General features: G+C 39.4%; 3 protein-coding genes across 3 annotated transcripts; all 3 read right to left on the bottom strand.

The window, feature by feature from the left end:
• Nucleotides 1–1,605: 1,605 nt before the first annotated feature.
• On the bottom strand, nt 1,606–3,206 carry LOC100136387 (cardiac hormone). Its single transcript, NM_001123545.2, is given in 3 exon segments — nt 1,606–2,528; nt 2,531–2,693; nt 3,081–3,206. Coding segments are annotated over 3 exon segments (456 nt in total). The 3' UTR covers nt 1,606–2,361.
• A 3,306-nt stretch (nt 3,207–6,512) lies between these two features.
• On the bottom strand, nt 6,513–7,532 carry LOC106567367 (brain natriuretic peptide). The gene is made up of 3 exons (XM_014136528.2): nt 7,336–7,532; nt 6,895–7,189; nt 6,513–6,711 (listed from the first exon to the last, which is right to left on the bottom strand). Exons 1-3 carry the CDS (start codon nt 7,453–7,455, stop codon nt 6,695–6,697), a joined length of 432 nt encoding a protein of 143 aa, XP_013992003.1. The 5' UTR covers nt 7,456–7,532; the 3' UTR covers nt 6,513–6,694.
• Nucleotides 7,533–9,181: 1,649 nt separating this feature from the next.
• On the bottom strand, nt 9,182–10,889 carry LOC106567366 (ventricular natriuretic peptide). Its single transcript, XM_014136527.2, has 3 exons — nt 10,703–10,889; nt 10,170–10,479; nt 9,182–9,618 (listed from the first exon to the last, which is right to left on the bottom strand). The coding sequence occupies exons 1-3, from the start codon at nt 10,811–10,813 to the stop codon at nt 9,590–9,592; spliced, it is 450 nt and encodes a 149-aa protein (XP_013992002.1). The 5' UTR covers nt 10,814–10,889; the 3' UTR covers nt 9,182–9,589.
• Nucleotides 10,890–11,944: the final 1,055 nt, after the last annotated feature.

Genomic DNA, 11,944 nt, shown 5'->3' on the forward strand with positions numbered 1-11,944 from the left:
GTACCTTGTTTGAAGTCACCAGGTCACATGACCAAGGAGCTATTGAAATTCTACATTTTGAAAAATTCATGTAAAACCATGCGAGATAAATGGACAAACTAAAGGGTGTGCAATATAGAAGGGTAGTCAGTGGACATTCTGAACCTTGTTTGAAGTCAGTAGGTCACATGACCACGGAGCTATTGAAATTTGAATAAATAAAAAAACTTTGTACTTTGTTTACACTCCCTAACTAATTCAACTTGGAATACAAAATGCTGCTCACTTTCCACGTTTATTAGCTTTGGAAAGCGAATTAATGTCCAAATCGTGAAAATAAGACCTGTGCAATGTTGTGCACAATTTTTCCAACATCATGACACTTATTTGGAGTCTGTGTCTCAAGTGGTTTGAAAGCGCGAATATCCAACTTGAAGCTGTCTTTACCTCGGTGTTGTGCCCCTGGCCTGAGAGGATGGAAGTTCAATATGTAGCTAGATGTAGAAGGCTAATGTTAACTAGCTAACGTTGCCCGTGAATGGAAGTTAGGCTAGTGAGCAAGCATATTTGCCAGGTAGCCTAGGACAACAAAAAAGAAAAGCGTGTACTGTATGACAGAGTGATAGACCGTTTCGTCAACATGAAAGAAAGGATGGCATTGGCGTTTCTCTACAAGTAGGGTAGGTCAAACATACTTCTACTTACACGAACGTACACACACACACAGGTCATTTTTACCCAAGCACCGCACCTAAAAAAAAACATATGCCACAGGTTGAGAAAAATTGTCAGAATTATGAGGTTGTTGGAGGTGCGTCTTGGTCAGTTTAGCTCAGAAAATGCTGCCCTTGTAAATCCTGCCTAGTGAGGGGCCTCTTGTCTTGGGCAGAAATTCTGCTAACTTTACTTCGTACCACAATGCTGCGAGCGACAAACAGCCTTAATTTTCCAGAGTCAATGTTCATTGATACTCTTGTTTCAGTAGCGTCTGCACTGCGCGCAATTTGAGTAGTCGATACATAAAAAGGGTATTGTGAGAGGTTACCTTCTTATGTTTTCTTGCGTACAGACAATTGGAATATCTCGCAAAACCATAACTTAAAATTAATTTGATATATCGGCCAGCCATAATTTAGGGAGTTGTTCCGGAGGGGGGCCTCCTTAAATCGGAGAATTTTGCATTTTTGAAACACCTGAAATGGCTTTTTCCTGCAATCTAGAGCTATAATCATTATGCCTAATTCTATGTAAAAATAAATAAATAAATAAATCTGCATAAGGTTATCTATTAAGCATCTCATTACCTGTTCAATTTATTTTAAGGAATAATGATGGGCATTTATTCTTTAGAACTTTTATGCCTTAGGAGTTTAGTACAACATCCACACTGGTATATAGTATCATATCCTAATAATTAAAGCAACTTTTGTATTTTCTAAAGTCTACGAACCTTAGCAGGCATGCCAGCTAAGATAGTAAGACAAGCTACGCTAACTTGATTGATAGCCTGAAATAGCTTGGTAGCTAGTTATGAGAATGGGAACGTATCTAGCTGGCTAGCTAAAGCCAACTTCATAACATTGATAGGTGGCTAGTTTATAGAGAAACAACAACAATTATTATTATGTTTTTATTCATCAAGAAAGAATCAATTGGCTACATACATAGTTTGATCAAATTAATTTACAAAACATACCTCCTTCTAGTCTTGCACATCACCAACGCTTTGTGTCACTCTACACACTCTCTCCTCCTCCACTGACAATACTGTCTGCATGCATTAGAGGGGTGGGTACTCTTTGCCTGGTCCAGTCAATGTGCCTCTATGATTTCAATTATTAAAGGTCAAATCATTTCTGGGTAACAATTCAGTACCTTACAGTGATTGTTTTAAATTATAATGGTAGAAAATAAACAAAAATAGCTTCTTAGCAAAGATACATTTCTCAAGCAAGAATTTTGTTGGGACTGTCTGGGAGTGGTCTGAGTGAGGAGGGGAAATCTGAAAATGTGCTGTTATTGGCAGAGATGTTCGGAACGCTCTCATTGGTATATCAACCAATTTACCGCATGTGGTGTTACCAGGGAAGGCTAAAACTCCATCCCACCAAAACAGGCAGAAATTTCAGGCAGTCTTTTCAAACAGCTCTTACACTAAAGGGGCATTATCATAATTCAAAAAATGTCTGAGTATTATTCCAACCTCAGTGTGAAAATATATATTTTTAAAACCCTGGAAAATAAAATGTTTGACTGCACTGGGTCTGTAAGTTGTTTTAGTTGATTATAAGTTGACAACTTAAGGGGGGGGGGGGGGATCTCATCTTTTCAAGTTAAAACACCTACATGTGTTTTTCTGTGTACTGTATATACATCAACTGACTAGCTACGTCTTTTAGGACTGCAGCCTAAACCGCTCGAGGTCCCGATGCGGTCCATCCTGGCTCCGAAGCACCCGGACATAGCTTTACTTCTGGTGGCCATGAGCAGGTCCTGCAGCCGGCTCCTTTGACTCTGGGCCCTGCTGTAGCTCTCGTCTGCAGCTAGCTCCGGACGTCTGAGAGCAGAGGCCTCTGTGGGGCCTCTGGGGCCCTGTCCCACTCTGGGCTAGCCTTACTGTGTTCAGGCTCTGGGTTGGGGCCCTCGTAGTCCACTGCAGGGTCATCTGCTGTGGCCACTGCAGCCAAGTTCTCCTCGAATCGCTCCAGTAGATTCTGTAGAACAGGGAATTTATGTGGACATATCATGATGTTTCATTACTTGATTTAGTTACAGTATCCTGGGCACTGTTAGAGCCATCTATCACAGACAAACAAGTTCCTTAATCCATTGACATAAAGGTTTAAAAAAAAAACTATATTATTTAACTTCAAATACTAAAAAAACATTCCAATATAACTCTAGATATTGTACACAAAAGACAGTTTTGAAAAGCTCAAATTAGGTCAGACATTTTCTTTCTGACTAACTGTTATTACATCACAAAAGTTGCCAAACACCTCGGGGGCCACCATCCAACACAACTTCCTTATAAATTATCCCAGGGACAATAAATCAGTGTACCCTACCTACATCAACTGAGAGGACTAGTAACTACCTACCTTCAATTGGGCCAAGTCGCTATCAGGGTATGGTCTGCCCAACACATGGGCCGCCACCAGCGTCTGTTGACAAAGCAGGAGCAGAAGTCCCCATGAGACGGCAGTCCTCACCATTCTTGATTCCATTTAGGCTGCGGTTTGTTAGTGCTAAGGCAAGTTGTTAGCCAGGCATTCTCTTAAATAGACACAACACACACGCCATACACACACACACACATACAGAGGAGACGGTCTGGTGTCAGTGGCTCATCATTTTGTGGATTGTCTGAAGTGCATTCCGACACCTCTGTCTGATAAGGTGGCTAGTAAAATGTAATTTTAAGTGGCAGCTGGGTGATGGCTGATGTGTGTGTGTGTGTGTGTGTGTGTGTGTGTGTGTGTGTGTGTGTGTGTGTGTGTGTGTGTGTGTGTGTGTGTGTGTGGATACTCATGGTAGGTCTTTGGGGCCTGAGTTCAGACATGGCATGCTTTGTCGGGAATGCATCCACTACACAAATACTTGGAATTGCTCTCGCTCCAAACTCTGACTATAACACAGTGGGTTAAAAGCATGTTTTGCTACTCTATATATAGTAGGCAAAAAAACGGTTTATGAATGGAACCTCTTACCAGGTTAGAATAGTATACTGTTTTAGGCTTTAGTACATTTGTATTGCATCATACTGGCCGACTTGGCAAACATAATGTACATTGAGACATAAGACATAATGACAATGCAAACATGCACTATAAATAGGTACATGTTTGGTATAGTCTTAGAAAGTCTAAGTACCATCTCATTGAACGTTCAATAACCTTTAGCTATATGGTGTAAAATCCACAACTTCAAATTAAACTGAGGAATCACTGATAATGGCTTAGTTTAGAATGGTTCAAGCATCCTTAAAAAAGTTACATCTCTTCGTTTGAGTGTGTGGACCCCCTTCATGGAGTTTTCCAATCATCTTGCATGGTCCAAAGAGAGAGGCCATAATGACTTGATTCACCTTGAGTGGTGGCATTTGAGTCACTCATCAATACGCTACTTGTGAATAAGTCATGTTATGACAACGGTTTCCAGCCCCACCTGTCAGTATTAACGTAAAGCATGTGAATTATCTGTTAAGGTGACTGTTGTTGGACATTGGCTGATATATGGATGACAATCTTGGGTGCTCTGTTTTTTAAATTTATTTAACCTTTTTAAACTAGGCAAGTCAGTTAATAACAAATTCTTATTTACAATGACGGCCTAGGAACAGTGGGTTAACTGCCTTGTTCAGGGGCAGAACAACAGATTTTTACCTTGTCAACTCGGGGTTTCGATCTAGCATCCTTTCGGTTACTGACCAAACACTCTAACCACTAGGCTGCCTGCTGCTCCATATAAGACTCCATATAAGAAGGCGAGACCTTTATCTCATGTCCTATCCAAATCGTTAACCCTCATGACTCATAAAGTGATTAGAATTTTTGGCATTACTGTGAAAATACGTCATTCGTTCCTAAAACGTAACGCTGCCTTATCACTGGACAGCATACAGTAACTAAGCACAGGTCAGGTTATCAGTAATGATGACCCACACCACTTGGTACAATGTTGAGATGAAGTGTGCATTTCCGGAAGGTCTGAACTGGGCAGAGTCCAGGGATGGTCGACAGTGTGAATCATATAATAATTTAACCATATAAAGCTATGTATCTAAAATGCACTATATATACAAAAGTACAGTACCAGTCAAAAGTTTGGACACCTACTCATTCAGGGTTTTTTATTTTATTTTTCTAAAATACCCCATTGAACACCTTTGGGATGAATTGGACATCATAACTAACTCTGGGTCTTCCTTTCCTGTGGCGGCCCTCATGAGAGCCAATTTCATCATAGAGCTTGATGGTTTTTGTGACTGCACTTTTAAATGTTTTATTTTACCCTTATTTTACCAGGTAAGTTGACTGAGAACACATTCTCATTTACAGCAACAACCTGGGGAATAGTTACAGGGGAGAGGAGGGGGGATGAATGAGGCAATTGGAAGAAACTTTCAAAGTTCTTGAAATTTTCTGCATTGACTGACCTTCAAGTCTTAAAGTAATGATGGACTGTCGTTTCTCTTTGCTTATTTGAGCTGTTCTTGCCATAATATGGACTTTGTCTTTTATCAAATAGGGCTATTTTCTGTATACCACCCCTACCTTGTCACAACTCAACTGATTTTGCTTAAATGTATTAAGAAGGAAAGAAATTCAACAAATTAACTTTTAACAAGGCACACCTGTTAATTGAAATGCATTCCAGGTGACTACCTCATGAAGCTGGTTGAGCGAATGCCAAGAATGTGCAAAGCTGTCATCAAGGCAAAGGGTGGCTACTTTGAAGAATTTCAAATATAAAATTAAAAAAAATTTGGTTACAACGTGATTCCATATGTGTTATTTCAGAGTTTTGATGTCTTCACTATTATTCTACAATGTAGAAAATAGTAAAGATAAAGAAACCTTTAAATGAGTAGGTGTCCAAACTTTTGACTGGTACTGTATTAGTGGATTCGGCTATTTCAGCCACACCCGTTGCTGACAGATGTATACAATTGAGCACACCGCCATGCAATCTCCATAGACAAACATTGGCAGTAGAATGGCATTACTGAAGAGCTCAGTGACTTTCAACGTGGCACCGTCATAGGATTCATCCTTCCCAACAAGTCAGTTCGTAACATTTCTGCCCTACCAGAACTGCCCTGGTCAACTGTAAGTGCTGTTATTGTGAAGTGGAAACGTCTAGGAGCAACAACGGCTCAGCCACAAAGTGGTAGGCTCCACAAGCTTACAGAATGGGACTGCTGAAGCGCGTATCGTTTATAAATCGTCTGTCCTCGTTAGCATCACTCAATACCGAGTTCCAAACTGCCTCTGGAAGCAACGTCAGCACATGATTTTGGAATAAGATGTTCAATGAGCAGGTGTCCACAAACTTTTAGTCATGTAGTGTACGTCTGGACTGTTTCGCAGAATGGTAGCCTATTCTGAACATTCTCTCTCCGTAGTGCTGAAATAACAGTAGTCTGCTCTGTGCCGAAGACGGCCTTGAAGCAAACCTTAGCTTTGAGGTTTATTCCTTGTGATTTTACTTTGCGCCAAGTAGTTTTTCTTTGCTTCTCTCGTAATTTATTGTTCTGTGAGGGTTAATTGTCTTGTTAGGGTCACTCTGTAGCCTAAGGGTCTGTTGTGAGTTAGTATGCTATGGTTATGTCATCCCAATTGATGCATGCACCTGACTCAATTTGGAGTATGATAGATCTATGAATGCGACCCCAAGGTTTAGGCAAACATCTCATTATTGTCCTCATTGAATATTCAGCCTGAGCTTATAATGACTAAGGCATTCTGTAATTTGCAATAATTTATTATTATTCTTAGTGGATGGTATGAAAGTAACCAGTCAAAACAATGTTTTATGCGCAGTTGTAAACATTTATTGTACACCATGACACCATCTTACATCAGTTCAAATAAATATATTGGCAATAAACAAAGTTCAATAAATCTAATAAAATAAATAGGTAGCATATAGCCTATAAATAAGAATACCATTTGGTAAGTAATGACGTTGCTGTTCCAGGTTGTGTAAGACTTCATCTTGTCTTTGCATCTGAAAATAGAGAAAACAAGATATTAACCAACATAAGTTTGTTTCTCAACATTAGAACTCTCACAATGGATATCAGACAACTTATACACACTGTTTTAGAGTGAACTACTTGGACACTATTTGGTTAAGAGATTGTATCTGATGCACAGTAGCCTATACCATCTCAAACTGAACTAAACTCACTGTGTTTGCCAACCGTGGTGCATCCAAGAGAGCTCATTGAGCCGATTCGGTCCATCCTTTGCCCGAAGCAGCCCGAGTATCTCTTTGATCTTGAGTCGTTTCGGACAGTTTTCAGGTCCCGAGCTGATAGGAACTCTCTTATGGCGGCTTTGTCCAGTCTTGTTTGTGGTTGCTCTCTCTCATCCTCTGCAACCATTGCCATGTCTTCAGGAGTGACATCGTCCAACTTTTCTGTGGAGACTCGCTCAACCTCACTCCGCTCAGGAAAGGACTTTTGAAGTCGATGGAGAAGTACCTGCAATGTCAAAAACAAGTTTGAACAAACAGTTTTAACGATATCCTTGGGCTTCAACGTCTAGGGATTATAAAGTACTTCATATGTCTGGAACAAGACCTCCCTCAAAGGAAAATATGAGGCTGTATAGCCTAAAAGGGACTCACATTTAAGACCTCCATGTCATCATTGGTCAGTAACCCGTTGTAGACAGGATATGTGCTGCTCAGCGGCAGATTTAAGAACAGGAGAACAAGTCCAAAAAGAGGACTGTTGGAGAGCTGCATTATTCTCTTTCTTCAGCGAAGTTGAAGTTGTGTGTAAAGCTTGTTTTCCTTGCAATTCAATTGTCGTTGTTTCTACACACCTACGCCAGGGTATTTTATATCTAGTCTGACACGCACAGTTATGCAAAGAATTGTTGTTACATGCCGACACCTGATTTGTGATAACACTAGCTGTCGGAAATGACTCCTTTTAAAGCATTGTCTTCCTAGATAATAGGGCATACCCATGACCTAGTCAGTTCAATCCTTTGTTTGGAAACATACGTTCATAAATTGGCTTGCATATTGTAAGAGATTTTTCACATTGAGTAGCCTACTGAAAGTCATAGGCTAAGCCTTGCCAACAGTGGGCCGCTGTCTAGCATTGAGGACAGACCTTGCGCCTTGTTTAATATTAGACTTCTAAAAGTGCTGATATATTAATTATTAAGCAATTATCAAGTTCTCACTAAACCACATCCCACTGGGCACAAACTGGTTGAGTCAATTTAATTTGTCAATGTATCGTGACAACGTCAGATTTTAAACGTAATCCACTATTAGAAACAAAAACAATAGGCTGGGCAACACCTACTGGAGAACTGATCTATCTTCACCTACTCTTTGGTCTCCCATCTACAGTTTTAACCAAGCCCAGCCCGCTTAGCTAGGACATTTATCACTGACTATTACCAATGTGCTATCTTGAGAATGATTGTTAAGAGACATCCACTTAAAAATGAAATAGTCACTGTTGCTATCAAAGTCATTCCAAAGTGTAGGCTTATTAACAGAGCAAATGAAACACAACCAAAATGTATCAATCATCAATGATACTATTTAGGCTTAATATAGCATTTGTAAAGTCATCAACATCAATTGTTTTGAATTCAACACAGAATTGAACTAAAATAGACAGTACAATAGGCATAGGATTTCAAGCACTCGTTGATTTAAAATGTAATGATATTTAGTGATATTGAATTGTGTTTGGTTGTCGATGCAACCAAATATCAACATTTGAAGGAGATGTATCTTCTGTTTGGATAGTTCCATCTGTGCCACGGACTTAGTCTGGCCTTAATTCCAGTTTGTCTACAAATTAAAAATGTATATGTTGGATTCACATAACCATCTCAACCTGTGTGTGTGTGTGTGTGTGTTTGTGTGTGTGTGTGTGTGTGTGTGTGTGTGTGTGTGTGTCTCTAAGGTGGGGTGTGTGCTGGGCCCTGGGGAAATGCTCTCTCTACAGACCTGCCTGATTTTAATGTTGCCAGTTTACATTTTTTTTTATTGTGTTATATCGATGTGGAATATAGGCTACTGCATCTGCCACATTCTTGTTCCTGAACTTACATTGACTTTTGTAGAGTGTCAATAACTTTCTTTTTTACAATAAACAATGGGAGTCTTTCCAATGTTTTGGTTCAATGACAATAGTTCAGCTTATGATGGGAATAAATTCGTTAACTGTGTCATATTACTTGACTACAAGAATGCTAAATATTGTTGATAATTCGTTTTCTTATAATAATATATCATATTTGAACCTAATGTGCTGGCATTGCAGAGCTGGTTTAGTCCATAAACTATTTGAATTGAAGTAGTTCATTGTCAGTATGTCTTGAATTTCTCTCATTGTCTTTCTCTCTGTGCAACAACTAGCCTAATGTGACAACTGGTAGGCTATAATGTCTTGAATTCATAATAAATATATGTTGATGACAAGAAAACAAAGTGTTCTATATCTAATAGTTTATTATAAATAATACCATCTCCCAACATAAACAAACATATACATTGATTTTATACACACAAGTGAACAATACTGTACAGGCGTCCAACATAACAAATGCGTTATATCGGCTATTTCTGGAGTGCAATTAGAACCATATATTCCTTTTTCGTAGTAGAAATCAAATATGCATATGTCTAATTCTCACTGACCAAGTCTAGAAACATGCCAACACTGAAATTAAGAGATTTAATTTTGTATGTTTTAATATCAAAATTATTTAATATACGTTAGTTTATCAAATAAATATATTATTTGACAGAAAAAAAATGAATTCTCCATAATGGGAAGGAGATTTCCACAGAGGTCAGACATGACACAGTTTCGTGATGTCCATGAATGGGTAGCCTACATTGTTCTTCAGTTCCCAAATATTCTCTTCTTGTTACCTGCAAATACAAATGAAAAGAATGTAATGATCACTGTTTAATTCATTTTTAAATTAGCCAAACATCACCAAGCATACGTTCAAGTCATATAGCCTTAAATTGGATCAAAAATGAATACAGCCCTTTCTTGAGTACAATAATATAAAGGACTTAATATTGATGAGTGTGTGATCTTGTAACAACCTTTATATTCTATTTTACAATAGGCAGAGCTATGCGTATAATCTATTCTGCGTGCGTAAAACCAATACATTTTATGCATACATTTTAGCAGCAAATTATGCCCTATGTACTTTTTCTACCCAAAGGCTGTGTTTAGACAGGCAGCCCAATTCTGATATTTTTTTTTTTAAACTAATTGGCCTTTTGGGTTGAGTCAGATTAGTGCTAAAAAAGATCTGATGTGAAAAGGGCAGATGTTATTGGTCAAAATACCAATTACTGGAAACAAGATTAGGGCTGACTGTCTAAATCGTAGCCTACTACATTCTTGAGCAGATTTGTATTTTTTTTAAGGCATTCCACTCAAGTTATTGCCGTAAAAGATGTACCAGTCTTGACGTTATTGCACCCCAGTCCGCTCCACGAGCCGATTCTCTCAATCCGATTACCGAAACAGCTGTTGAACGATTTGGCCGTCTTTGTCAAACCGATGAGATCTTTCAGGCGTGACACCACAAGGCTTTCGGGGGCAATTCTGTTGGGTGTGTTCATGATCATTCTCTCTTCCTGCCCCCGGATCGCCGTGGGCGAGTTCTCAATGTCCTCCATCTCAGCTGTGTCCACATCCTCAGACTCAGATGGATAGACGTAATTTTCCTCGTTAACGGTCAACTTGTCCTCGAGCCGCTGGATCAGGTCCTATAAGTGAACAAATGGCATGTATTAATGTCACATGATCATAACACATTACTTTGAAAGGTGATTTTAATAGAACTTATAGATGCTATAGAATATATGCGCTATGTCACCAGTTAAAAGTTGTTATAAATCTGCAGAAATTAAACAATTCTAAGAACTCAAATGTACTTGATTTTCTATTTTATGTTTCTGAGCTGGTTCTTACTGTAGTAGGGTGTCTTACCTTCAGATTTTCCAACTCTTGAACATTCCTTCTGGCATATGGAGTTCCACAGCTCACACTGAGTGTCGTTATTAATATGATATATCCAAGGAAAATATGCAATTTCGCCATTCCAATAACGATCCCCCCGCTGTCTTTTTGAGGCGTCTCAGATGTCCCGTTCAGTGTTTTAATGACGGGATGACCAGGTCGCCTTTTTATATAGAGCGCCGTGCTTTGGACAGTAGGCCTACTTATGAAGGACTGCATGTTATGACAGAATTCAGCTTGACATTCCATTGCCTTGACAGTAAGTGATAAGGGAGCCTGGTTGTGTGCGGTGCTCGGACCGACTTCCTTTTTAAGATAAGATTTAGTTTAGACCATTATTTGGACTAAAGATGGTTATGTGCTCTAGAATCAATCGTAGCCTAAGTATTCGGTGTCGTGTTTTTGGGGGTGAGAGGAGGATGAGGGATGATGAAGAAGAGTAGGTGGAGGATGGTGAGAAGGAGGTTGCAATAGGCTTCTCATCGCTATATGGTATCGCTTGTTGAGTTTAAAGCTCTGATTGAGGAAATGTTGTTGACCATTGTGATTGTTTTCTATGTATTGTGCTCTTTGTATGTACAGTAAAGTTTTGAGAATGACACAAATATTAATTTTCACAAAGACTTCTGCCTCAGTTTGTATGATGGCAATTTGCATGATGGCAATTTACATATACTCCAGAATGTTATGAAGAATGATCAGATGAATTGCAATTAATTGCAAAGTCCCTCTTTGCCATGCAAATGAACTGAAACCCCAAAAAACATTTCCACTGCATTTCAGCCCTGCCACAAAAGGACCAGCTGACATCATGTCAGTGATTCTCTCGTTAACACAGGTGTGAGTGTTGAAAAGGACAAGGCTGGAGATCACTCTGTCATGCTGATTGAGTTTGAATAACAGACTGGAAGCTTCAAAAGGAGGGTGGTGCTTGGAATCACTGTTCTTCCTCTGTCAACCATGGTTACCTGCAAGGAAACACGTGCCGTTATCATTGCTTTGCACAAAAAGGGCTTCACAGGCAAGGACATTGCTGCCAGTAAGATTGCACCTAAATCAACCATTTATCAGATCATCAAGAACTTCAAGGAGAGCGGTTCAATTGTTGTGAAGAAGGCTTCAGGGTGCCCAAGAAAGTCCAGCAAGCGCCAGGACCGTCTCCTAAAGTTGATTCAGCTGCGGGATCGGGGCACCACTAGTACAGAGCTTGCT

The sequence above is a fragment of the Salmo salar genome, chromosome ssa13 (genome assembly GCF_905237065.1).
Source record: "Salmo salar chromosome ssa13, Ssal_v3.1, whole genome shotgun sequence".
Taxonomy (NCBI): domain Eukaryota; kingdom Metazoa; phylum Chordata; class Actinopteri; order Salmoniformes; family Salmonidae; genus Salmo; species Salmo salar.

What these genes read in the sequence shown, in the direction of transcription:
- LOC106567367 (XM_014136528.2), bottom strand. Translation starts at nt 7,455, where the DNA reads ATGCAGCTCTCCAACAGTCCTCTTTTTGGACTTGTTCTCCTGTTCTTA. An exon ending in ATGACATGGAGGTCTTAAAT is followed by an intron (nt 7,190 to 7,335) that starts GTGAGTCCCTTT and finishes TTGACATTGCAG; the next exon opens with GTACTTCTCCATCGACTTCA.
- LOC106567366 (XM_014136527.2), bottom strand. Translation starts at nt 10,813, where the DNA reads ATGGCGAAATTGCATATTTTCCTTGGATATATCATATTAATAACGACA. An exon ending in AAGAGTTGGAAAATCTGAAG is followed by an intron (nt 10,480 to 10,702) that starts GTAAGACACCCT and finishes GTTCACTTATAG; the next exon opens with GACCTGATCCAGCGGCTCGA. An exon ending in GTGCAATAACGTCAAGACTG is followed by an intron (nt 9,619 to 10,169) that starts GTACATCTTTTA and finishes TTGTATTTGCAG; the next exon opens with GTAACAAGAAGAGAATATTT.